Source organism: Cyprinus carpio, chromosome A4, assembly GCF_018340385.1.
Source record: "Cyprinus carpio isolate SPL01 chromosome A4, ASM1834038v1, whole genome shotgun sequence".
Taxonomy (NCBI): Eukaryota; Metazoa; Chordata; class Actinopteri; order Cypriniformes; family Cyprinidae; genus Cyprinus; species Cyprinus carpio.
In genome coordinates, this window is record NC_056575.1 from 6,718,853 (window position 1) to 6,746,290 (window position 27,438).

A 27,438-nucleotide genomic window follows, 5' to 3' on the forward strand; every position below is an offset into this window, starting at 1 on the left:
CTCTCACACACACACACATACATACAGTTGAAATCAAGCATCCGTGTTCCAGTAATGAAGGGCAGAAGAGCACATGACAGCTGTCAGCCAACCTCTATAGACTCGCTCATTCATTCCCACGATCCCTCTCTCCCTCTCAAACTGATACATCAGCAATGCCTTTGATATCTGGATAAGTCATTTCTGTAACATGATCTTTCTACATGATACGATTACTCAGGTTTAATATTAAATATTAAAGTCCACCCAAAAATGAAAACTCTGTCATTTACTCACACTCCAGTTGTTCCAAACCTCTATGAATTTCTTTCAGTTGTTGAACAGTTGATGGTAGCAGTTAAAAAAAAAATGTTCCTTTGTGTTCAGCAGAAGAAAGAAACTCATACTGGTTTGGAAAAAGTGGAGAATGTGTAAATGATGACAGGATTTTCATTTTTGGGTCAACTACCTTTAACAACACTATAGCTCTGTTGCAGAACCTACTGAGTTGCCTACCTAGACTGCATTTTAGGTATTAAAAAGTGCAATTATGCTGCATCCTACAGTGTAAAAAAAATAAAAAAGATTTTTTTTTAAAGTTGTAAATAAAAAAAAAGACTGCTTGAAGAAAACTTAAATTGTTCCACTTTAGAATTTCATGTTCATGTTAAAGCTTCTATTAAGCTTTATTTTAATTAATTTTTTTGTCATTTTAGTAATGCAACCTAAACTTTTTTTAAAGTTTTTAAATATTTTTATTTTTACTTCAGTTAGGTTTTTTAACATTTTTCTTATTTTCATTTGAATTTTAAGTTAAGGGAAATTACAGTAAAATAGTTTAAGTTTTTGTTTACAATAACAGCACTGATGCATTCTTGTATAAAATAGATATCCCAGAATGCATTGCAATGAGCTCATTAAACAAACAAACAAAATACTTAATAAGTTCCCAAAATGCATGTGACAGCAAAATTCACTCAAAGTGGCAAAAATCCGATTAAATTCTGTTGATGATCTCACAAAGCATTCTGGTATAATAAAAATGTATACGATAAAGCAGATTTCCCAGAACGCATTGTGATGGATTTAGGGGAAAATAATAAAAAATAAATAAATAAAATTAAGAAATTAATAAAGCAAACCCAGAATACATTGCAGTGATTTCAGAGAAAAAAAACTCAAGGTCGAGAGAAATATCAGTCAATTTCAAAAAGTATGTATCTGATTAAATTCTGTATTTTGGTTTATTAGAGTATTTTATCTTTATAATCACGCTGCCTTCTAAGACACAAGAAGCTTGACGAGCTCATGCATTTTAGCATAAAATAAATGTACGAGCATATATCCCAGAATGCATTGCATTAACTCAAGATGGCAATTGACAGCAATGCCAAGTAGAATTATACTGTATTACACTAAATTATATGGTATTTTTATGCTTATGTGTATTATGATAACATCAAGAGTTTCCTGTATGCTTCCATCCATGTACAGGTAATTCAGAGAATTGTTTCTAAACACATTATAAATATAGTTTTTCACCATTTTTGTGGAAGTAGAGAATACAGCCTATTTTTTCAAGATTTTGAAAACTTTTCTTTACTTGGTGTTAACATATTTAATATTGCTTTACATGGACTTTAAAGGTGTTGTTTGTTCCTATGTACAGCGTTCAAAATCAGCTACTTGTGAGGTTATTTCAGAGCGTATGTGTCGGTTTTCCCACAGTGCATTGCTCTAAAGTCCCTAATAAGCCAAATAAAGCTGATTAAATACTTTATCTACTCATGATTTTTATGATTATGCTTCTGTGCTGAATTTCCACACACGGCTAGACTTAAAGCCAAGCTGCACATCTTTCGGAGTGTCCTCATTAGGGCTGAGATGGTAACATTTACCGAGCAGATGATTCTTGGACCATCCTGCTCATTCACACAGAAAGAGAGCAAAAGCGTTCGGTGGATGAGTGAAAGTCTCATTACCCAGCAGGGTCAGTAAAAGCCGAACAGAGGCACATTACAGCCTGACTAAAAAGCTTTGCTGAGTGCGAACAGCCTGTAAAAGAATAAGAGTGAGAGAGAGAGTATAATCTGCTATAATAGTCTCAGTGTAATAGTTTTAGTACCTGTCACAGTTTCTGGTGGAATAATAAAAGCTGTGTTGCGTTTTACTGCATACAGTATGGTGCTTGTTGAACATTACAACATCATACATTATAAGTAGTGTACGGTGTTCTAGCCTATTAAGTGCTGACTTTAGCTTTATCTGAGTGCCTACAATAACCTGAATCTCCTGTATAGTGTTTCTACAGTCCGCATGAATGTGGCTGCTTTCACAGTAAAGCTACTTGAACTTACATGCAACTGTGTGTGAGCCGAGGGTATTGAAATTCACGAGATAGGCAACGGCCTTTCTGAATGTCCCCTGTAAAAGTGTATCCAAACTCAATGGGACTCTGTTGCCTTTATGCGTATCATATGGCAAATGCTGCACGAGTGGTCAAAAAGAAAGCCTCAAATTTGTGGAAAAAATGAATGGAACTTTACATGTGCCGCTGCATATGGAAACATAGTCTAAATATACTGTACATGTATTCAGACTCGCTTAGAATCCACCGGGGATTGAGCTCAGTTTAAAAGCTTGAATTTACATCAGAACAGGTGTGTGTGTGTGTGTGTGTGTGTGTGTGTGTGTGTGTGTGTGTGTGTGTGTGTGTGTGTGTTTGTGTGTGGGTTGGGTTTTGTTTACATTGCTGGGACCAAATGTTCCTACAAGGATAGTAAAACCTGAAATTAACTACATGTGAAGAGCAGCCAATGGTCACAAAGAGGAAAACGGCGTATTAAACATAGTAAATAACATCTAAATGAAAGTTAAAGGAATATTCTGTGTTCAGTACAAGTTCATCTCAATTGACGATATTTGTAACCAACCAAGGTTGCAGAGATACACATACAAAATAAAAGAAAAAGACCAAAATTTTTTTAAAGAACTTGCGCAGAAATGTGAATCTTGTAATTTTATAAAAACACTCTACAATGGATTATTCTTTTAAAATGTATTTTAGAGCTGTAAACCTGTTTAAATCCTTTTTTACAGTCGTTTTAGTGTTTATAGTGTTCTGTTGTTATGGCAACAAAGCTGTAAAACTGAATATAAGTTTATAAAAAAGGTTAGTGAACTGATCTTTTTCACATTAAAATCATGTTGACATGCATTTTGGTTGTCAGAAATTTAGAGTTCAGTACAAGTTCATCTCAACAACTCCACACTTGTGGCATAAAAAATCGAGGTTACAGTGATGCACTTGCAATAGAAGTGAATGGGGATGATTTTTAGAGGACTTAAAAGCAAAAAAGTGAAGCTTATATTTAAAAAAAAAAAAGCATTTAGTGAAATTTTTCTATTGACATTTGTGTATTATTTGAGCTGCGAACCTGTATAAATCATAATTTTATAGTCATTTTGGGGTTTTAGGGTTTATGGCATTCCACTGTAGTTGTAAAACTGGATATACAGTACTAGGTTTACAAAACAGTTAGTAAGGTTTTTTTTTTTTTTTTTCTGGTACAATGCAAGTTCATCCAAATCAACAACATTTATAATAGTAATGAATGGGGCAAACTATTGTAGGACTTAAAAGCATAAATGTGAAACTTATTGTTTTAGAAAAGCTACTATTGAAACCATGATTTGTGCTGCATGTTTAAATGATATTTTTGTACTGTAATTTTGTGGTTTTAGGGTTTACTGTGTTCTATTGTCATGGCAATGAAGTTGTAAAACTGGAGATAAGTTTATACAGAAAAACTTAGTCAGAGATTTTTTCACAGTAAAATCGTGTTAACACACATATTGTTTACGTCTTGTGTCTACACTATTGAAACAGAGAGTATTTTAACATATTTAGATTGACTAAGATTGAATTCATTCAGTTCAATTAAAATTGCGCTACAAATGCTGTTTATTGATCTTAACTTGTTCTGAGGCCAGAATATGTCTTTGAGGAATAGAAAATATAATTAGCTCAGTATAAATACATTTGAAGTTGATAAAAAGACGTGTGTGTGTGTGTGTGTGTAGTGCCAGACTAGACCACCTACTGCTTGTGCTGTGACATTTCGGAGCTGTCGGCTTCCTTTACGTGCAAAACGTTCTGACAGCACTGAGCCTGATTTCTCAAGGTGAAAGAGTTTTTGAACATGAGATGAAAACAAACTATTACAGCTACACCTTCATTTCCTGCTTTCTGGAACAGGACGGTCGGTCGGGCGACAAAGAACAGACGGGCTATGAGATCAATCACTGAAAGGTGGAGGCGGGTGGAAATATGCAGGAAGGTGAGCATGAGAAATAAGAGAGAGGGATGAAATTAAACCGGATGAATTCAATCCTCGCATATTGTTGGCTTTGTGGTGGAGCGGATCTGCTCGGCTGAGCTCTAGACGTGCATGTTTTACAATTGAAATGTAATGTGAGTGCTCTTATGTGTTTCCATAGTAACATACTCAGGCATTCCAGTGGAGGTCCAGAGGTTATTCTTTTCCCACTGACCTCAATGCAGAGAGGACCAGAAACGTATAGACTCGTGAAATCAAATTTGACTCAATTTACTTTTCAAATACATGCTTCTGATCTTATTGTGAAGTATTCATTGGTGCATTTTATTCTGGATAAAAAGGTTTGTCTTGGTAATGTTTAGTAACTCACTTGGCCACAGAAACAACTTTTTTTTTCCATTTATATTTTCACCCTCCTGCCTTCATTTTTGAATGTAACTTCAATATTTCACAGTCAAATCAATCCCAATTAATTTCTGATTTATTCACTGGATTTCAGATTGAATTTAAACTGCTTGTGAACGATTTTTGAAACTAAAAAAAAATATTTTTTCAAAGTTATAAAAAAACTATAAGATTATTGAATATAAATAATAATAGAAATATTATTATAAATATAAATATAAATGGATATAAATATAAATAAAACTAAAAGATTATTGGAGTTTGTTTTACAAGAAAATACTACTTAAACATTCTACTTTTACTTAATTTCTACTTTCTTAATTTTTTTTTTTATGTTTAAGGTAAAGTGTTACTTGCCGTTTCTTTGTAAATAATTGCGAATTTTATTAGCAATTTCTGGGTGAACATTGTTTCTACACCAAATTTATTAAATACTAAAAATGAAAGTGCACTAAAAATGAAAAAATTAAAGAAAAATATAAACCATTGTAAAATGATATTTTACTTATTCATATTTACTTTAAAATATTTTTTAAAATGGTTCATTTTAAGGAATAGTAAAAATCTTATCTTACCATATATATTTTGAAAAACTATAAATAGTTTAGGATTATATTATGTAATTTTACTGTAAGATTTATGATTTTTGCCAGTAAAAATATGAATGACTATTTTTCATTTAAATCTATATACAAAAATAACAAGAAAATACATGTATTTTAAAGTACATATTGTTAAAAATATGTATTATATAAAATTATACATTTATGTGAAAATATGAGCCACATTTATCATTTACAGTGAAAAACAATAAAATAGCATTCACAGAAATTCCTACATGATTCAATGCATATATTTTTATTAAAAAAAAATTTTGTTAACAGTTATGTACATTTGAATATTTTTGTTACATTTCATGTTATTTAGTTAATGTTTATCACATTATTTAGTGTCATGTATGTCACACTATATTTTTATTTAAACATTTTCCCCACTTTTTACTATTTTCACAGCATATGCAATATCTACAATCCCCTAAACTGATATGTGTAGCATAAGATCCAGCATACTGATACCTGTGTGGGATTGTACAGCTCCTGTAGGGCGTTTCTGGAGCCTTTCCGACAGCAGCCCTCCGCCGCGAATGGGTTCCGCCTCATAACTGCAACAAAACCAAAGAGAGAGACAGATAGACAATTAGACTAACCAATCACAAACTGACAGGAGCAAACTCAACCAAACCCGACAAGCCATGCTTCACCGAAGCGATATGCAGTGTTCATATGGCCACTTGAACACACACACACACACACACACACTTGACTGAATGGATGACCTCATTAAAAGGGCAACTCTTTAATAATGCAAAGCCATCGAACACATCTCCATATAAACAATACATTTAATTCCAAGTCACTGCCTCAAAACACACACATCTCTAGAGTGTGTACAGTATGTTGCAATCGATGAATGATTTAAGCATGGTAATGCATGTGTAGATGCTCTGCCATGTCGTAACTGACAGTAATAGTTTTATACAGTTTGTCTCTCAGCAGCGAGTCCGCAGAGAGTGACCGGCACTGCTGAAATTACACTACATGAAAGCTAATGACCAGCACTGCTGAAATGGTGCCCTATGAAAGCAGTCTCTGTGCTAAGATTGAGACTGACAGATTTAGTACTACATTGGTTCGTTTATTCACGCTCATGTAACATTATCTTGACTTATAGTGTGTATTTGGGTTATGTTAAGAGCCGTATGTGTTTGTGCACAGCACACAGAAAGCATTGTTTAAAAGTGTGTTAATGCCTGTAAGTGCACAGCGTTCTCAGAGCGTCTGATGTCTTACTGTTTAATCCAGCTCGAGGTAAGGGAACCGAATGAAACTGAGACCGCTGGGAATGAGAGATGAAAGGAAAACGAGAGTGATGGAGGAACAGAAAGGATGTGTTAATGAGGGATAAAGAGACTACTGGACAAGAACCAGACAGTTTGGATCAGGGGGTCGACAACCTGAGGGTTTGTCATTAGCGCTGCAGTGATAGCGAGAGATGGGTTTATGTGATTTAATTGGCTGTTTTAGAAATGTTCAAATCCCTCGCACCTGCATGCCAGTTTTTCACTCGCTCATATGAGGAAGTAATCCTTCTTCATAATTGTGCAGTCTGTTGTATTTAGAGTAAATATGCCACCATGGAATCCGAACCCACAGAATTTGAAAACCCGTCATTCAGGTTCTGCATATCCCTCACCATTTCCGTGTATGTTAAGAATATTGGCTAATAAAACAGATCTAAAAGTGTGCATATTCTGTCTGAATCAGGTTATGAAGCCAAAAAAAGACAGGTTGGATACATTAACAAAGGAAGTACACTTTATATGACTTTAGCCAACAAGCAATCAAGAATCTTTGTTACTAGCAAATTCATACCCATTTTAATTGGTCATGCATTGGCCATTTTAAAATGAATGGCATTTTTAATCATTCATGTTTGGCCAAAGTTTTTTTTTTTTTTTACATTGTGTCAGTTTTAAAAGCTACCAGAAATCTTGTAGATGGCAACTTAACATACTTTTTTGGGGATAAATTTGGGGGAATTCGAATAAGTATTGGTTTTTCCATTGTGTCAGGTTGAAAAGCGACCAGAAATCCTGTTGATGGAGAAGTACTTTTTTTGGATAGTTTTGGAAGAATTTGAAGAAGTCCAAACAGGAAAATCAAAGTTGGTACAAAGTGTCATATTTTTTCCATTTCTATTGAAATCCAGATGAATGTCATTCTTTGGATAATTTTGTGAGAAATTGAATTCATATTGCATAAAGTGTTTAAATTAAAAGGTAATGTAAGCTGTCCAAACAATGAAAGATAATGAGAATTATTTCATGTTATTTTTATTGTTTTAACATATTTTAAAATGTAATTTATTTCAGAAATCATTCTAATATTTTTTTCAGGATTATTTGATTAATAGAAAGTTCAAAAGTACAGATTTTATTTGAAATATATTCATATTTTGTAACATTATAAATATCTTAATTGTCACTTTTGATCATTTTAATGTGTTCTTGCAGAATAAAGGTATTAATTTCTTCTTGACCTCAAATACTGGCCTTATCTAGCCTGCTAACTCATTACAACAAAGTGTGTGTATGTGTTTGTCAGAGTTTTAATATGGGTTCACTCTGCCTGAGCATGCACCCACCTGATCCCACCTGTGCCCAGGTGCATAGTGCTGTTATTCAATTGGTGGTCCACTGGACACACACCTGCTGTAATTTCCCATTTGATTACAACTCCATTGACGGTGCCACAGCACCCGCCCCGCTCTGCGCTGCTGACCTTCAGCTCACCCGCTTCAACAGACAGTTGGCCATTGTTTGTGGCAAACCATGTAGTGGGCAGCGTTATGAATATTAAGCTGTAAAGATCTGAGGCTGTACACACTGATGAAATGTCCTCGCTGCTGATAGATGAGGAACGAATGTCAATATTCTATTCCTGAGAGCCGGGAAACTACAGAACCTGAGGTACAGAGATCTTGTTTATTCCAAGGGGAAATCAAAGGACTAAATGAGCAAAGCAAGAATGTTTTAGCATCCTAAACAAGTCAACAATCATAGTTTAAAGCGAATGGACAAGGGAAAGGAGCTCTGAATAATATATAGATGTTAATGCAAAACTCTAACCGGCTGGATTGTTAACTAGCCCAGCTGTACGCATGACCTTGAGTTGCTCATTCCCAGCAGCCCTGTTTCCTCTGAGCCATGAGCACACAGTCACATATCTGCAGCCATCCATCAGCCGAGGATTATGGTATACTGGAGTATTAATCTGTCTCTATCTACCCGTAACATACTCTAAAACACATCAGTTCCCTTATCACCGCTCCGAGCACACAAAACCATAAGACTGCAACTAAAATACACTCACTCATAAAACTGCATATACAGTCATAAAAAGGATGTTTTCTGTCAATAAAGATGACAAGGCTCCATTTGGACAAATACAGGCCATCAGACAAAAAAAACTGTTTTTTTTGTTTTTTTTTTTTTTTTTCAAAAATTAGCAAGAAAATACTAGGGCTCTCGATTGATTATAAAGAAATGTAAATAATATGATATGCTGGATAATTAATAAAATGCTAGAAAATAATTCAAAGACTGCATTTTGAATAGGCATTACAAAAAGTGGCTTTACAAATCAATACATTGTTTATTTTATTTCCATTTTGTTATTTATTATTTTACTTTTACTTTCATTTTTATTTTTTCCATGTCCCATAGAAATGCTGTGTTTTGTTTTGGACATGTACCATGGTAATTCCATGGTATTCTTTTAAATACCTTGGAGTACCATCTAAACACCAAAGAAACATGGTTTTACATGTTACACTGATACAGTGCTTAAAATTTTTAAATATAAATTTAGCATTTTAAATAAGCATTCTACAAATTCTACAAAGTATTTCGGTGGCTTCGTTAAACAATATAAGGCTGATAAGGACTGATTGAGTGTGTGTGTGTGTGTGTGTGTGTGTGTGTGTGTGTGTGTGTGTGTGTGTGTGTGTGTGTGGACTGAGAGGAAATGTGTGTTTATTTCCCATCGGACACAGACATCTGGACAGATTGTTCACTTTCTCTGATTAACTTTGCTGGCATTTTCTCATTTCTCTTTTGCTTAAGCATTTAATCTTCTAATCATTATGATTTTTTAATTTATCAAATAACAATTACAATAATGGCAGAAAGACTCTTTAAAAGACAACAGAAAATAAAGAATATCTTTGCATAGTAGAAAGCAATTTTTTGTTTTATATTTTCGTAATCTGACTGAACAGCTTAAAACGCATTACTCAAGTACACAGAAGTGTGTGTGAGAACTTAAAATGAGATATTCTGACTCACTGCACCCAAACAACCACAGGATGAGCTTTCCCCATTCACCTATGGCCTAATGAATGAGCTCATGTGTGTGTGTATGTGTACTGTGTTAAGATCTTTTTTCACATAGGTTTAACACTATTGTAGCCACCTAATCTTCATTTATAGATATAAAAGACAGCAATAATAATTACTGGACAAAGGTTGTGTGTGTATTGCGTGTATTGCTAACTTTGGTTCAGGTGTGTTTAGAGCTGAAGCTGAACTCTGCAAGACAGTGGCCCTTCAGGAACAGGTTTGGTGTAAAAGTTGTTCTTAAACTGCGTCTTCACCATCACATCTGACTTTCCACTTAGTCAGACAAGTTAAGATGTGTTTGTCATGTTCTCCTACTACATTTCAACAGAGGGGTGTGTGAGTTGCTGTGTGGGTGAGTGCAGTAAAAGTGGTCATCTCTTCATCTGGTCCCTGTAGGTCAACAATGTTGAATCAGAGTAAAATAGCTGAGAAACTGGAGTCTATTAGCCCATGTTAGTTTTTTTCTCTCATGGTGGGGACTTTCCATGGACTTCTATTGTTATTACACTGAGCTAATTATGTTTTTATCTCCCCAAACCTCACAGAAAACTTACATTAAGGCATTATTTACTGTCCTTGAGGGGACATTCTTTCCCACAATTTAGGCAAAAGACTACCAGGAGTCATTAATATGACTTCTTCGAACAACTGCATTATACTTCAATGGACCTCTGCTGTGTGTGTGTGTGTTTAAGTTGTTTGTGGAGTTTTTTATGAGTGTGTCAGCATCCTGGCGGCATGATGCCGACACAGCGCTCTAATTGCATACTGAATATGGACACACACACACACACACACAGCTGTATTCATTATCCAAACTCTTTCTTGAGACTATCGGGACGAATCTGCATCCTTCCATTTCCTGTTCTGTCTCTCTTCATCTTTGTATCGCTGTCCTTGTGCAAAATGAATGTACACACACTCTCTCTTTTGAGCAAACAAGGCTGTCATTATTCATCCGTCTCGCTCTTCCCTCTGTGTCTCCATCCATCCATATTGTCCCTCAGATCACGTTACATCTGAAACTAACCGACAAACGCGTCACCTTGAAGACAGACAGAGAAAAAAGGCTTCACGTCCCTCAAATTCACAAACAACCACAGGCAGATGTCATCAAAAGTGCTTTCTGATTTATATATTTGCAGCAAATATTATCCTCGGCTTTTTGATCTGCGTTGCAGGTGGTCGCAGGAATATTTACATTTACATTTAATCATTTAGCAGACGCTTTTAGTCAAAGCGACTTACAAATGAGAACAATGGAAGCAATCAGATCAACAAGAATATCTGTATCTGTCTTGCAACTCTGGCCAAAAAACTGCCTTAAGCAAACACAAAACACAATGTTCAAAATTAAAAACACATGCATATGCGGTACTTCAGTCTTAAATAGGGCGCTAAGTCACTGTCAAGATGCTGTCACGTTTAAAGGTGACCTGGAAACTCTGATGGAAGACACTCAATCATATACACTCACACACATAATCAGACAAATTGATGTCTAATGGCTGAGTTTGGCTGCCTGACACCATCTGAGCTGATTCAGCACCAGCTATTATCACAAACATACTGATTGCTTATTATACTGTACATGCACTTTCATTAAATATGGCACTGCCCACAAACACTGTAGAAACTGGTGTTGCAATATCGTATAGATATTGCTTAGAGATTGTTTTTAATATGCTAGATATAAAAATGAACATAGTTTAAAAAAACATACAAAATACTTAGTAAATTTACTTTGTACATACAAAGCAAACTACCGCTAGATAAACTCAGTAAATACTTAGTAATCCATTTTTTACATAAATGTTTGCGTTGCCTGTATTTACTTGTACTGTATTCATTTTTATTAGTTAATTATTATTTTATTTTATTTTATTTCAAACTATCTAGCCCTAATGAGTAACCGCATAGATGTTTGCTTGCTTTCTTCTATTTTTTATATTTTCTTTTTTTATGTTTATTGCTTGAAAATAATATAATCACACAAATAAAGGTGGTACCCTGTATTCGGATATCAAATTTTAGTAACAGCATTGAAAAAGTTGCAAAGCTCATATACGATAAATAGAAACTAAAACAGCTTATAAAATATTTTTTGAGGTGGACAAACAACATTTTCTGGAAGCCAAATGTTAAAATAAAATAATTATGCAGTCATTGGTGATACCAGTGGCACAGAAATTACACACTTCAACTTCTTTCACTGACCAAAGAACAAAATAAATCATTTTAAGACTTTTTTTTATTAGCTTTATTTTGTACACTACTTGTGGAAAGTGTCATATAAAGAAATTAAAAACGGAAAAACTTTCCTCTCAATCAAAGAAAGAAGTCAAAATGTTGGTCGTCTAATGCATAGAGCTGTGTTTTTGTGTTCGGACCCCCTGGTGTGTGATAACACGTCTGCAGACTGGAGAGCCATCTGCCACTCAAGAGCTCCATCCATCAAAATAAAACACAACAGACAGTCAAACAAGACGATGCATTCCCTCACAGTCATAGACCACACACACACACTGATAATAAAGACATTGTGAGCGGTTTGCAAATACATATTGAGAAATATGACCTCATAATCTGATTTCATTACATGAAGACAACATAGGTGACCTTTTTGATCTCACCTCTCAAGACCGATATGACTTCTCACATATGAAGTCTTTCCCTCTTTTATGTATAATGCCCACGAGATTCTCATATAGATCCTGAGGTTTAATATGATTGTACTTTCTGACATCATTGATGATGCAATAAAGCTTAAAACCATCGGCGGCTTGTCAAGAGCATTTCCAGGCCAACACTAAGCTCTGCTCTGTGTGCCCATGTGGGTAATTAGCTATCACGAAAATGGAAGGAAGTGCTTGTGTCAGCTAAAGAGAAGAGAGAGTGCAAAAAAAAGAAAAGATAGTTGAAATGCTGCCTGCAGTCATTGTTCATATCCCAACTACAACCGAAGCATTCCCATTGGAACGTACACGTCCTGGTTTGGAGAATAGGAAACAGACACTGGTCTACAGCTCATGCTGTTGTCATTTCAATGAGAGAATATCAACATGTCATTTCATGTTGCTTTCTGTATAGTGATCAAAGACTATGCTTCTCACACTTTGAAAGGCAACGCTTTAAAGAGTTAGTGCAGGTTAGGACTGTAATGAGATGGAATATTTGAAAATCGTATTTAAATTTGGTGCCTCAAGATGTGAAAACTATGGCAGAGGAGAAGATTTTCAATGACTTAAAAGTATGCATGATTGAACTCAATCATAATGATAAAACCGTTATTTGCTAAAAAATAGCAGAAGATGTACTAGGTAGTGACAGGAACCTCACATAAATTATTCCTTCCAAAAACGTTGATTCATTTAGAAACTTAAACAAGAAGTTCTTCACAAGAAAATCATTGAATTAGTCGCTCAACCGTTTCATTCAGAAATGCTGATTTGTTCAGAAACTAAACAAGAGGTTTAACCCTAACCCTAACTCTTTATAACCCTAACCCTAACTCTTTATGAGCGAATCATTTGATCATTTGCTCAAGAGTTTGTTCTGCTGATTCATCCAGACACTGAACAAGTGACATGACTCTTAATGAGTGAATCATTGAATCATTCACTCAACTGATTCATTCAGAAATTCTGATTCATTCAGGAATGAAACATTACCTACTGTGTTGTGCTCAATGCAGCAAATCTGTTATTTAGCAACAGTACTCTTGCTAAATAAATACTGTTATGAATATTAATTTATTTAATAATAATACATCTATATTGCTTTATGTAGAAAATAAAATATGTGTACAAACGAAGAGTAATTTGAAATTGGAGAAGTTCATTATTTTATGGTACATTAAATTATTTTGTCTTTTTTAGAGTTTGACTAACTCAGGAATCGTTCAAGTTCATTGTGTGGGAAAAAAGTAGCTTCTAGCTTTCTCATTCTTCCAAACTCCTTTTGTGTTCCACAGAAAAAAGGCATATGGTTTCAGTAAATGATGGCAGAGCTGTTATTTTTGAGTAAACTTTTCCCTTCATGAACTTTGCTATTGCATTCTGTCTTTCTTATTCTGATGCAACTTCTCCTCTCTCTAACTACTTCTGATTTCAGGTCATTGCGGACAGTTTTGTTGGGAACCAGCAACTAGCCACATCTGACAGCACCAGCGGGTGACATCAAGCAGTAAACCTGGCAGATGGCAAACGTTTGTTTACACCGGGGACCCTGGGAAATAAAATGATGGATACTTAAGCTCTTTGAAGCAAAAATGAGGTATCTGATAAACTCTCTAAAGTGTTTATGCACCATAAGTTTTAGTGAGCGCAGTGCATGAATGTGACCCTTTAATCAATATGCCTCTCTCCAAACATATCCGTCTCTCACCAGATTTGCTTGCCTACCATGTATACCGCCCATCTCAGTGGCTTTTTCAGATTAAAAATGAGGCAGAAATGGAATAAATCACTTTAAATGGGTGTTTAGAAAATAGCTTCAAAATGTAAATAAATCTCTCAAAACTAGACTCAGCAATTAAAACGAAAGCATCTAACTGAGCTGTATAATGTTGTGGCATGTTAGAACTACAGCATGGCCCCCTAGGCATTAAAAAGGCCCTTGGGAGGTTAAAAAAGCATTTAGCCTCCATTTAAGGAAGTTCTCTCACTGAAAAGATCTACGTTTGGTCTCCTTCCCGCATGTGCATATGCCTACTGATGTAATATTTTAATTACACTGTAAAAAAAAAATGTGGGAACATATAAATGAACTTATTTTAAGTAAAATAAATTATGTTTAATATAACTGAAATAACCCTCTGATGCATGTTGTCCACAGTTTGAAAAAAAACTTTTTTAACCATTCAGCATATGATACAATAAAACCACCATGAGGTGATTTACTTTTGACCTTTTGTATAATTTTATATACATCTGACCTCTTTGTATGTCATTATGGTATGGTATTAATTCAACATTTCTGATTAAAGCAAAAACATAATTTAGGAAAATTATATATTATATATTCAAATTATATTCTTTACTGTAGATAGTTAAAAAAGTACCTTTAAATATAAAAAATATATATAAAAAAATGTTTTTTAAAAGACATTTGTAATTTTTAGAGGTTTTTAAGCTTAATTTTTACAGCACCTACCATTTTGTGCTGTATGTATTTAATATATAAAATTATATAAAAATTATTACAGTGTTATTAGTTTTTTTTTCTTTCTTTGTTTGTGAATTATTAATTAATTAAGAGTTAAGGCTCAGGTTAAGTAGACTTAAATTCAATATGAAATCCAATTCATACTAATTCATGATCCCGCTCTTATTGTGAAATATTTATTTAGATATGTTATTCCAAATAAAAAATATATATAATTAATAAATAAAAAATCTAATTTAATAACCATGTGTGGCATGTGTGGGCTATTAGATCATGTTAACCATTAGGCAAATAGCTACTTTGGCATTGTTTTATGAAACTTGAATGTAATGCCCACTTTTCATAACCCAATCACTTCCTGACAGATAAAATCAAGTCCCATCCCACATTTTTTTTTAGCATTTCACAAAAAAAAATTCACATTATTGAAGTAAAATGGGTTGCATTAAGGTAACAACTGTACATTTTGAGTTTTTACATACTTAGTAGCTATTTCCAACCAGCTTAATTCATATTCATCTGAGCTTGACAGAACTGGATCATTGTAAATGATTAATAAATGTCCTTATTGAATGCATAAATTCAGACAGGAACACTTATAGTTATACTGTAGCATATATTGTAAATCTCTCTGTGAAGCAAGCCAGGCACTATTTATAGCTGCTAGGTCACAGTTTCTCCTCTCTCAAACATACTTCCACCACAAACCTCTAATTCTGTATGACACACCCTTGAAGAAGAAGAAGGAGAAGAAGCTGCAGGACAGAAACACAACAAATAGCAACTGAAGGAATGGAAACCAACGGTGTCCGAGTCTAAAGCTAAACTCCGTGTTATCTGAGACTGCATCTTCAGAGCAGCAGAAGCTCTATAATCAGGAGGAACCAGCGTAGGTCTAATGCATGGTTAGATATGGAGAATCAAACAGCAGTCAGCCAGATGCTCAGAAGACAAATGACACTGCAACACTTCAGCCACGGCATGACTTCAATCATCGACCGTTTGAAACATCTCTCTTTCCACTGCAGAGTTTAAAAAACGTTTATCATATCCATATCGCACTGTAATGAGAGGATATGGCCTTAACACACTCGTGTGCAATCTGTACACGTTTACAGTATTGCGAGGCATGCATACCTATTTTATCACACTTTTCTCAAGTCAAATCACATAAATTCTTCATTTGCAACCTATTTAAATTCATGTGGGTCAAATGTTGTCCTCCTGTCTAAGTGGCTGGTCTTTTAACTATCAGTCAAGGTCTAAGTGTGCGAGACTGGAGCTGATTTGACCCGAGGAACCTCATGAATGTTTTAGACTGAGAGTGGCATACAGAAAAGTTGGAGAGATACAACAATCCAAATAATGTGCTCACCGATCCTACCCCAGAGACCCACAACAGTGACCCATGCAGTCTGTTAGCACAGGAGTGTACCATTACTGTTCTGCATGGGGGTGGGAGGGGTCAGTCTGATGGGCCTCTCACATCCACAGTCCTTCTGTTTAGAGTGTGGTTGGATTAGATCACGCACTTACACCTCTAATTAGCTTCATTAAATCAGACAACCCCCGAATTACAAGTGCAGTTGGAGCATTTTCCAGTCTGATTCTCCTCTCCCCTCTTGTGCTTTGCTCACCTTGACATATATTACAGTTTTGGTTCCATACAGTGTTATCAATTATATATGACCATATGTGATTATTTGACATTGCGACTGTTATACACACTAATACGTCGTGTCTTTTCAGTACAGCAGCAGATTTTGTGATCACTCAAAACTCCAGTATGAGTTTTCCAGCACCCTTTGACTGTGTTTAACAATATTATCTTTTAAACAATACCATTCCAAATAGTAATAATAATACATTTTATTATTATTATTATTATTATTATGTACTAAAATAATAATAAATTGTATTAATAAAATAACTATGTAATCTAAACTATACTGCTCCAAATTTTACAATAATAATAATAATAATAATTATTATTATTATTACTGATGATTTTTGGAACCCAACCAACCTAAATATTATAGTAAATTACTACTACTACTACTAATAATAATAATAATAAATATTATTATTATTATCATTATTATTATCGATGTTGTTGTTATTCATTTACTATAATACTAGCAACATTGTTAATGTAAAATTTAAATATTACTATATTTATAGGTAAATATTTTAATATTTCAATTTCAGTTCATTTAAAAAAAATAATGTAATTCTACTCTGTGCAATATTTGTTTGCAAATATTTGATTATCAGCAATTATATATTTCATATTAAGAAGTCTTACGAACAAAAAGATAATGAAATAATTAATGCAATCATTTGATAATAGAATTAATTCTCAGCAGAAATGTCATAAATATGAAAACCCTACTATATATGGTATATCTCAGCAAATAAAGGAGCCACAAAATGGAATAGTACTCATCTGTAAGACTTCATGAAATAATCCCCAGCATCTTATTTGAGACTATCTTAAACACATAGATCTTGCACAATGGCTGCTTTTATAAAGCAAAAATCAGAGGACAATCAGCTTTATGTGTGTGAACGAGCACAGAGTATGAAGCAGTGAACTGCTGTGCAATGCTGTCTGTGCGAGCAGTGTTTTGCACTGTTTTGGCTCTTTGTTTAGTCTTACTATTTTGAGCATGCTCAGAAAATCAGGCCCGTAAATCACCCGCTACCTCTTACCAAATGCCCCCCATAAGGGCCACTGTGGCTGTTGCCATGGTAACGTACAGGGAAGTGCACTGATGGGATGTCTTCACGTCATGGTCAAGGGTGTTCTTTTAAAAACCAAGAAAACTGACAAAAAATATGAATTAAGCAAACAAAACTGCATTGAGACTGTTTAATAATCAGTCTTTGCTCTGGCTTTGAGGTTTGGAATGAGACTCTATACAGCACTACTATTCACTCAAACACACACACACTTCCACATGATTTATAGGCAATATCTTTTCTCTACATAATGTCCAGGTTTCTCTTCCTTATTCTCAAAGCAGAATGGTATGGTTTTAAAGTAGCTGAAATACACATACACATGCACATACCACAAAATTACAGACTGGAGGAGAACTATGCAACAGTGAGATCTTAAAATAGCCCGGAAGGGGGGGGGGTGACAGTAGTCAAGTCAAACCAGTCACTCTGGATGCAAATTATTCCAGGGCCTTCAACAGTGTCACAAAACAAATGCTTCCACTTACTGACTGTGTGAGGGACAAGGCCATTGTAACACATCTAAATGCAGCAGGAATCTGTTGTAGTATACACTTCAGGTTCATCCCATATATTCCCTTTACATGTTAGCAGGACCTTCACATTACTGGAGTTTGACAGTCTGTGCATTAAAGCCCATTCACACCAAAAACTGTAACTATAACACTAACAATATTACCGTCCACATCAATGCATGATAACATTCGGTTTATTATAAAAACACAATAGAGTTATGTTGTCTGTCACTTTAAATGCTCAAGGTCTTTAAAGTTGTGTAAATTCTGATTGGCTGTCAATGTTTTTGTAGTTTTTTAGCTGGGAAAAAAATTATTCTGGAAGTTACTCAAATGATATTGTTTCCTCATTATGAATATTAAAACTTCATAGTTATAGTTATAGCTATAATTGAGTTATCATTATAGTTGTTATCCTTGTTGTGAACGAACCTTTAGTGTTGAGGATATTTCATTGATTCTTTCTGTAGGTTGCATTGTTTTGCCAGTAGGTGGCGACAAGTAACTGTCTTTATTAGAGAGTCATAGATGCATTCATTGGTTTAATGTATTTGTTCAAACATGCAGCTTCATTCAGGAATGAAACAGGTTACTAACTTTACAAGTGAGTCATTGAATCATTCATTTGTTTAACAGCACTGTTCCATTAATGAATGAAACAAGTGACTGTTTCTATGCATGAATCAGTGAATCATTCACTCAACCATTTTGTTCAAAAACACTCAGGGTTCAAAAAGAAATGTATTAGGGAGAGCAAAAACAGATAGAGTAACTGGCAATATTGTTTTTATAATGTATGTTGCTCAATATTAATTCTTCATTTATTGGTATGTAAAAGTCTCCTTGTTACTCCAAGAAGCTCTCAGAAATGACCCAATCTGCCGTTGTTTGTAATAACGTAACGTAACGTAGTAATGGGGGCATGAATATACACCCATATTTATGTGCATTACCTGTTATTGTTTGACATCAAGATTTTAGGTTACAATTTAAGTAAACATGTATATTTTACCACCATTTAAATTTTTTTTTTTTTTTTCATTTGAAATGTAATTTCTATACCACTGAGCACAAATAATTACTGTTTTCAAATGGGTTTCCCCGAACACTCTCCTCATCTGCCATTGGCTGGACAAACTCATAATCCCGCCCCCAAACTAACACCATTGGCTGAACCAGTGTTGTTTTATCTATAGTTGATCATGTGCTCAAACACACACATATTAAAGTAGAATATCAGAAAAAATGTAACATCCAAAAATGTGTCTATGCTTATACACCCGTTTCTTAAGGATTTTACCCCAACCCATGCAATCTATGAATTACACAAGTTCTCTCCATTTCTCTCTTTCACCTCAAATCTGCACTCATATCAAGTGTCATGCGTCTCTTCATACCAGATGCGATTGCTCAATGTATCGATTCCTGCCATTGAAGAAGAGGGAGTAAATGAATGAACATGAATAACAGCCATGGGTTCTCGTGGTATCCACCCATCATCTTATTATTCAAGGGAGTGAGCCCTCACATCCACATGCTTACAAACACCCACAAAAGAAAAGCCTTCACATCGCTAACACACACGCACATGTATGAACACCTGTTTATACTCTCACACCCCATCCCCCAAAACACACATCATACATGCCACTGTTTCCATGGTGATCGCTCACACCCAGTGAAATGTGGTATTTCTCCATCATCGCATATCTTCTCACGCAAGTTTTCACTTGTGCTTTTCTTTGTCTCTTTCTAATCGCCTCTCTAATCCTTTATCTTAACTTTGGCATGTTGCATTGATAAATATGTTTTAATCAACGGACAGGATAAGCTATCAAGTATTGCTAGAACAAATCTACCTCATATGCACATAGTGTGTGTTTAAGACAAGTGTTCTTGTTCAGTAGAAGTGGATAGTAATAGATAACTTATCTATGGCTATTAACGGCAATTTTTTAAAACACACAATAGTCAGGAGAAGTCTGTACAAAATACACACCCCTCCTGAAAGCATATAGACACAGTCAAACCCTTTCCCTAATTAAAAACCATAATTCACTTTAGGACTTTTCAAGAATGTAATTAATTCTGAGCAAATCTAAAGACTTGCTCAGCCTGAATGTGAAAAACTCAGAAATGAACCCGAAGTGATGGATTTCACAAAGAAATGTGCAGGTCATATTTCAGAACCAATAATCAAAAGAAATACTGATAAAAAGAAGATTTTTTATAAAAATTAAGATCCCAAAAATTCTATACAACAGATACTTTACAATTTAAATATTTTTTAATTATATTACATTATATCGATGTGAGTTGGCTGTCAGTTTTTTTTTTTTTCATTACTACTGTGTTACTATTTGTTTCTATTAAATTAGTATATTATTATTATATTATATTGTATTGTATTGTATTTATATTAATTTTATAATCTCTAATAAGTAATTAGAGCTTATAAAATTAATAAAGTAATGTATCATTATTATAATTTAATATCTGATTGTTTTGTTAATAATTTTGCATAACATTAATAAAAATTGGATTCTGAAGTCAGATCATGACATATAACTTGATTTTGCATGAGTCTGTGTGTGTGTGTGTGTGTTTTTATTAGCCATTCTCATCCCATAGTTCACACTGTCACCGAATAAAAATATGACCTCTCCCTCTCATCATGTTAATGGGCATAAATAATAGCCAAATATGGTAAGGTCCCTCTTCTTCTCTCCTATTAACAGTCTAAAGCTCAAGTCGTACAGCAAGATCAATGCTTATCAATACTCTCGCCAGCAAAACACTCAATTCAGTGCGTGTTGACACTCCACGCTGAGCATAATGACTACATCTAGTAGGCTGACAAAGGCCCTAATGAGACACACACACACACACACACACAAACATATCTCCACTTTATTGTGCCCATAGGAAAAAAGCACAAATGAGATCTCATTTGATTCTCCTAGACGTCTCCTGCTGATTTTTCTCCTGAACAAAAGACTCCAAATGTTAAAAATATCAGCACACACACATTTTAGACCTCTATACTTATGCTGTATGTCAACAATTGTCTAATTTTATTCTTCCTAAGGACTTTTCAGGAACAATATCAAAACCAAGTCACTTGTATAAAACGTATCTGAGAACTTTATGTCTCCTAAGCTATAAAAGAACAACCTCCGAGCACTTCTTCTGGGATCTGCACACACCATGACCTCCCGAATCTGTAATTATCAAATTCAGAAAAGGAGCAACACATAATCACGCAAAACAAACTCACTTTACCAAAATATTTAAAGCACCAGCTCCTAAAAAAGCTAAGTTATTATGGGATTTAGGATATAATCAGCCATCACAGAGATCTCTCTTCATTCTTCCAGATGTGGGTGGCTGGCATCCAGATGTTGGATTTGGTGAATGACACTTTTGCCATTTTCCATCATTAAGACGTGGCTCCGCCCACGACAACGCGCTGCAGACAGTGCCAACTGGGCTTAATGAGCCTAATGGGCTGACTCATAAACCACAAACATGTGCATACATTTTATCTTACACATATGGCGGCGCTGGGAATTATTTGAACAGTTAACCATCGGAGAGACAGAAAGGACAAGAGAGAGGGAGACAGATGGGCAGAAAGCGTGTGCCCGTCTTTCTGCAGGCGTGGCTTTTGACATCAACCGAATTGAAAGAACAAGGAAGCCTTTAAGATATGCTGGGGATTCCTACAGTTGACATTCTCCAGAGATACAAGCTTTTTGGAGATACGCTGCATGTTTTGGAGGCAGGTGTGATAGCAGCAGCCACCCAAAAACATGAATCAGGGAGTGTGAGCCACAAATTCAATCCGTTTCAGCAGATGGATATTAACTAAATTGGTCTGATGGGCTCCAACAACACAAGCTCTGGCTCTGGCTTATACAATTTTAAAATAATATATATACAGTTATAAAATGTAAAAAATATATATATACAGTATATATGTGTGTGTGTGTGTGTGTATGTGTGTGTGTGGATAACAATATATATATAATTTTTTACAGTTATATTTTATTATTTGTAATACAAAAACATTATGACAGCATATCATATGATTAAACTATTGAAATGTATTCTGAAATGTTAATACTCCAGCTGTACCAGTGTCTACATCTCTCTGGGACCAGCTTGAGCATGTGGGTGTGTGCAAACTGATGGCAAGAGCTCGAAAAACAACAGGCCCACCAAGATCACACAAACAGGATATCCTACATATGCACTCTCAAAAAAATGACCAAAAAAAACCAACAGTGAGCTCAGAACTGGCAGGCAAACACTTGCTCAACGGCAAACAGAGAGTGTGATTTGAGCTTTGGTATGCCATTTGTTTCCACGTTGGCGTGACCTTTATCATTCATAAACCTAGTCCTCATCAGACACGGAAGATGAAGAAGAAAGACTGCCATACATCAGTCAAAGTCAGTCACACAAATGCAGAAAAATGGCCTTATCTAAGCTCTCAGGAAGAACCGGGATTCTTTGGTCTGCTGGTCTGGGACCTCGTCCTGGCCCTGAGTAACCAACCCCTAAGAAATGTTGAGCTCCCCGCAGACATTCCTTATCTCTTATCTCAATTCATTTTGGTTCCTTTCCACCCCATATTTCCTTCTATCTCTCCAGTCCTGCCCAGAGCAAAACTGTATTACTCTGACATTGCTCTTATCAACAGTTCTCCCTTATTCTTCATTTAAATATCTTTTTCTCAGATGTTTCTTCTAAAATTCCTAATTATTAAAATATCAAAATATTAAATATCGAGAATTAAAAATAGAGACAACTGAGCTATTAAAGTGTATAGCATAGCTCAGATAAATTTAACATACAGAAATGTGATGAGAAATATTGAAATCTCTGGCTTTTGCTTTTGTGTATTGACATATCAGAGCACAGACCTCTTTTGAAAAATATTTGAGATATTATACAAATATTCCAGGTTCAAATGCTGATTACCATAGAAAATAGTTTACCCTCAGTTCCTTTAAAAGAGATTACTGTCTAATTTTTGGAGGATTTAAAAGCAGAAATATGAAGCTAATTTATTCAAAATTAAATCATGTTAGCATGCATATTGTATTAGGTCTCATGAAATCAAAAGTATTTAGGTGTTTACAAATTGGACCCAATCACTGTAACCCTGATTTTTTCTCATTCTCTGATCATATTTATAAACACACTGAAGCATTATGTCAGCCCATGATTCAACTGCTCAGGTCCACTTGTTGGCGATTTCCTGTGTGAGTGTGTGTCTCGTGCTGTGCCAGTGTGTTCTCAGGCTATGTTTGTAGGCTAGAGTGCATAATCAGGTCACATGGGGGAGGAAAGGAGAAAAGAGCAAGGGCATGCTGCCAAAGACACACACACACACACAAACGGAAGAGGAAACTGAAGCACCTGTCAAGCCAATGTTGAGCATAAGGGAGACTGTTGTATTAGACATTGTTCATAAGCATGTGGGATGCACAGATGTGTTTAGAAACAGCTGCTCGTACCACCGTGCTAAAAATGCCCATACATTACAACAGATCATGGTATGCCATTGCACCCCAGTGATGCTTTGAAAAAAAAAAGGAATAGACCACTCAAAAATTTAAATTTGCTCAAAACTGAGATGAGCAGGTAAATGTACATGAGTTTGTTTCCTTATTGGAACAGATTTGGAGATTCGATTTAGCATTATATCACTTGCTCATCAGTGGATCCTCTGCAGTGAATGGGTGCCGTCAGAATGAGGGTCCAAACAGCTGATAAAAACATCACAATAATCCACAAGTACTTCACACAAATCCAGTCCATCACTTAAAGTCTTATGAAGCAAAAAGATGTGTGTTTGTTTCTTGCCAAAACACCAGTCCATAATCCATATTAATGCTTCCTCCGGTGAAAATTCCCTGTTGTTGATGTTTTGGACTGTCTTCGCTTGTAAACAGTCCTTGATCTGTGCATATTTATCTCCAAATTCATACACAACTTTTTCACTAGAAAAAAAAAATATATTGGATAGAAGACTCATAATTTAGCCAGAAGCAAAGATTAAAAATTTCTTAATGATGAATCTTTTGTCGATTTCTTTTGGATTATTATGATGTTTTTATCAGCTGTTTGGACTCTCATTCTGACGGCACCCATTCACCGCAGAAGATCCACTGGTGAGCATGTAATGTATCGCTGAATTTCTCCAAATCTGTTCCGATGAAGAAACAAACTCATCTACATCTTGGATGGCCGGGGGTGAGTACGTTTTCATTTCTCAGTTGAACAATTTCTTTAAATCAATAAAATGCAAGAAGCCATGTGTCATAATGTGCACTTCTGATCTTCTGTGAAACATCAAGTGCAGATCTGGATGAGTGTGCCTGAACTCATCAGTTCCTCTGTCTTGTTTCAGCATCCCCTTTGAGTGAGACGATGATGACATGGGCATTCCAGCGGACTGCTGAGAACCTTCACATGCTGGTGATGCTGATGATTCACCGCTTCCAGACACATTCCACTGTGCCGGTTATCTGGCCACAGCGGTTACTCTCCACTGCACTACAACACAAGGTTTCATTGTCCTTATCTTGATCTTCCATCCACAGCACATAGGAATTCCCCCCAAAAACAGATGACATGCTACAAGTCATCTTGTCAAGATGAACCAAACTGGTGAGTATGACAATGGAAAAGTCTAACAGAAGGCGTAAGTATACATTCTACATCATTCATCAATACAATTTCCAGATATGTTCTATGCACAACGAACGTGGAGTTCCAGTTTAGACTAGATAGATAGATAGATAGATAGATAGATAGATAGATAGATAGATAGATAGATAGATAGATAGATAGATAGATAGATAGATAGATAGATAGATAGATAGATAGATAGATAGATAGATAGATAGAACTTTTAAATTGTACTTTGAAAAAGCCTAAATAAGTAGAAAACAATTTCCAGATGTTTTCTATGCACAACGTATGTGCAGTTCCAGTGGGTTTAGACTAGATAGATAGATTGGTTAATTGATTGATTGATTGATTGACTGATTGTCCCGTGAAGGAAATTGCTCAACAAGTAAAGCACAATCTACACAATACACGAATATTGCGGTATATTCATAGATATCTTTTGATTTAGCCTATATGTTCATCCACTTTACATAGCATTCAATTTCACATCAGCATAAGTAACTGTTATGAACAGAATGTATGTCAGCTGTGTGTCAGTATTGATGTAGGCTATGTAGCCTATGTTTGAATCTTTGATTCAGTACAGTGACTCTACTGTATAGCGGCCACCGGAGACAATGACCGTCCCTCCACAACACTAAACAACGGACCCGGGCTCTGCTCATTGTGTTTCATATAAGTAAAAGATTAAAAATACATAAACAGGCTACAGGCAGCTGGAGCTTTGATGCGAGTTAGTACATCATTCACTCGCTGCTGCTGATCGATATGCGCTCCTTCAAACAGCTCATTGATTATTAATAACATTCTTCAACACTAAATCACCATGCCACGGGCTACAAAAGGGCATCTTAAATCGATTAAAAGGCTTTAAGATGAAACCGTCACGAAGTCCTACCTGGTTGGAACATACTTTGGAAATAGAAGATGACCAGAATAAAAGATCCTAAACAAGTGGCCAGCACCATCCGGCAGATCCTACTCATCCTCATGAGGTCCAGTAACATCTGTTTCATGGCTGGGCACGGAGAGACAGGGACGGAGGGAGGCTGCCGAGCCCCGTACAGCGGGTCTGTGTTTGATGCTGATGCTCTCGCTGCTGCCGCCTGCGTCCGCGTCTCAAAGATCTCAGTGCAGCTCCCTGGAGTGCACTACCTTCCTCCGCACACTAGACTACAGCGGCGAGCGAAACTCCGCCCCCTCTCGCCGCGCGCTGAATGAGCACGCCCACACTCTAAAAATGCTTTCATCTCTATCTTATAACAGCAGCTATGTTTCCATTTGACTTGTCCTAATACTTTCTTCGCATTTCTATTCGCTTTTTACGAATTTTCAAAGTCACAATTATAATTTCTACAACAATTCAAAGAGATCAAAAAGTAAATTTAAGTTTCTTTAAAAAATAATGCCAGCATTGCAATCAAACTGAAGGTTTTTAGTTAGTGGTTTTACACTTTCACATATCCATATGACCCAGTATCTCAAACCAAAGTCTGCCACTGGATTTGATGGTTATTGCATACCTGAAAAAGTGTAAAATTTCCCATATATTGTAGCTATTGTTCTTATTTTGTAAATCTGATTCAAACAATATGGGAAGGTTTGTTTGTTATTCGTTTGTTTATTTAATAAAATTGAATTTTAGCTGAAACATTATTATTATAATTAATAATAATAATAATATTATTAATGTATACATTATACATTGTATCATATAAACTACATGCACATATAAACAAAATATTATTTTTAATACTACTAACTTATATATTGTACATATAATAGAAACGACATGCACATGCATAAAAAAATAACAGTGTAATAAGAAAAGAAGTAGCTTTCAGTTAATTATTTATTTATTCATTTAACAAAACTGCATTTCAGCAGAAAGGATTATTATTACAACAATAAATAAAAATAAACAGGAAATTTAAAAAAAAATTATAAAAAATCCTTAAGTTAAACCTCATCAAGTCGAAAGGCATAGTCATTTGGTTTCTTAAATGATGAACTGCAGTAATACTGAACTCATTCATCATGTATTTACAAGAGCAAGTTCATCAGAGCATGGACTACTGGCCTAAAAATCCCAATCTACATTAAGAGACTGTGGTCAGGTTGGTGGAAAATTTGTGAGTATGTGCTGGTAAATAATGCAGAAGCTGGAAAGACCAGAAAAAAAACACATAGACCGTTAAATATATGCCAACAGGGGTTATTAATGTAAATTAAAATCAGTTTTATTCCAGATGAAAAGCCATAAATCAACACACTGTTTAGATTAATAAATTGGAAGCCTTTAAATTTAGAAAACGAACTGAGTTTCAACCTGTTATACACCAGTTTGCTTATCCAGCTTTAGGCAAACAGTGTTCAGCCGGTGTCCCCCTGTGGTGAAGTGTGCATTTACAACACAAAGCCAATCACAATGGCAGAAATGACTTTTGAGACTTAGAGAAGAAACTAATCATAGGTAAAAACTGAAAGTCAAAAAGAAAATTAAATCCATATTAACGAGATTATCACAGGCATAAATGTCGCAACATAATCTTCAAAGTTTCTTGGGTGAGTGCTGAAGAATTTGTAGCAATTCAAAATTGAAAATTAAGTCTTAATTTACATGCAT

General features: G+C 35.2%; 1 protein-coding gene across 2 annotated transcripts in view; it reads right to left on the minus strand.

Moving 5' to 3' along the window:
- The window catches only part of chst11 (carbohydrate (chondroitin 4) sulfotransferase 11), a 38,854-nt gene extending 12,871 nt beyond the window's left edge, over positions 1-25,983 (minus strand). Inside the window, exons 1-2 of one of the 2 annotated variants that reach the window (XM_019073176.2) lie at positions 25,726-25,983; positions 5,801-5,886 (exon numbers count right to left, since the gene is read on the minus strand). In XM_019073176.2, coding sequence (XP_018928721.1) covers positions 5,801-5,886; positions 25,726-25,828 — 189 coding nt within the window. In that variant the 5' untranslated portion in view covers positions 25,829-25,983. Of the gene's footprint in view, positions 1-5,800; positions 5,887-25,710 lie in introns of both variants that reach the window. The other variant, XM_019073175.2, reaches the window with a different exon arrangement.
- Positions 25,984-27,438: the final 1,455 nt, after the last annotated feature.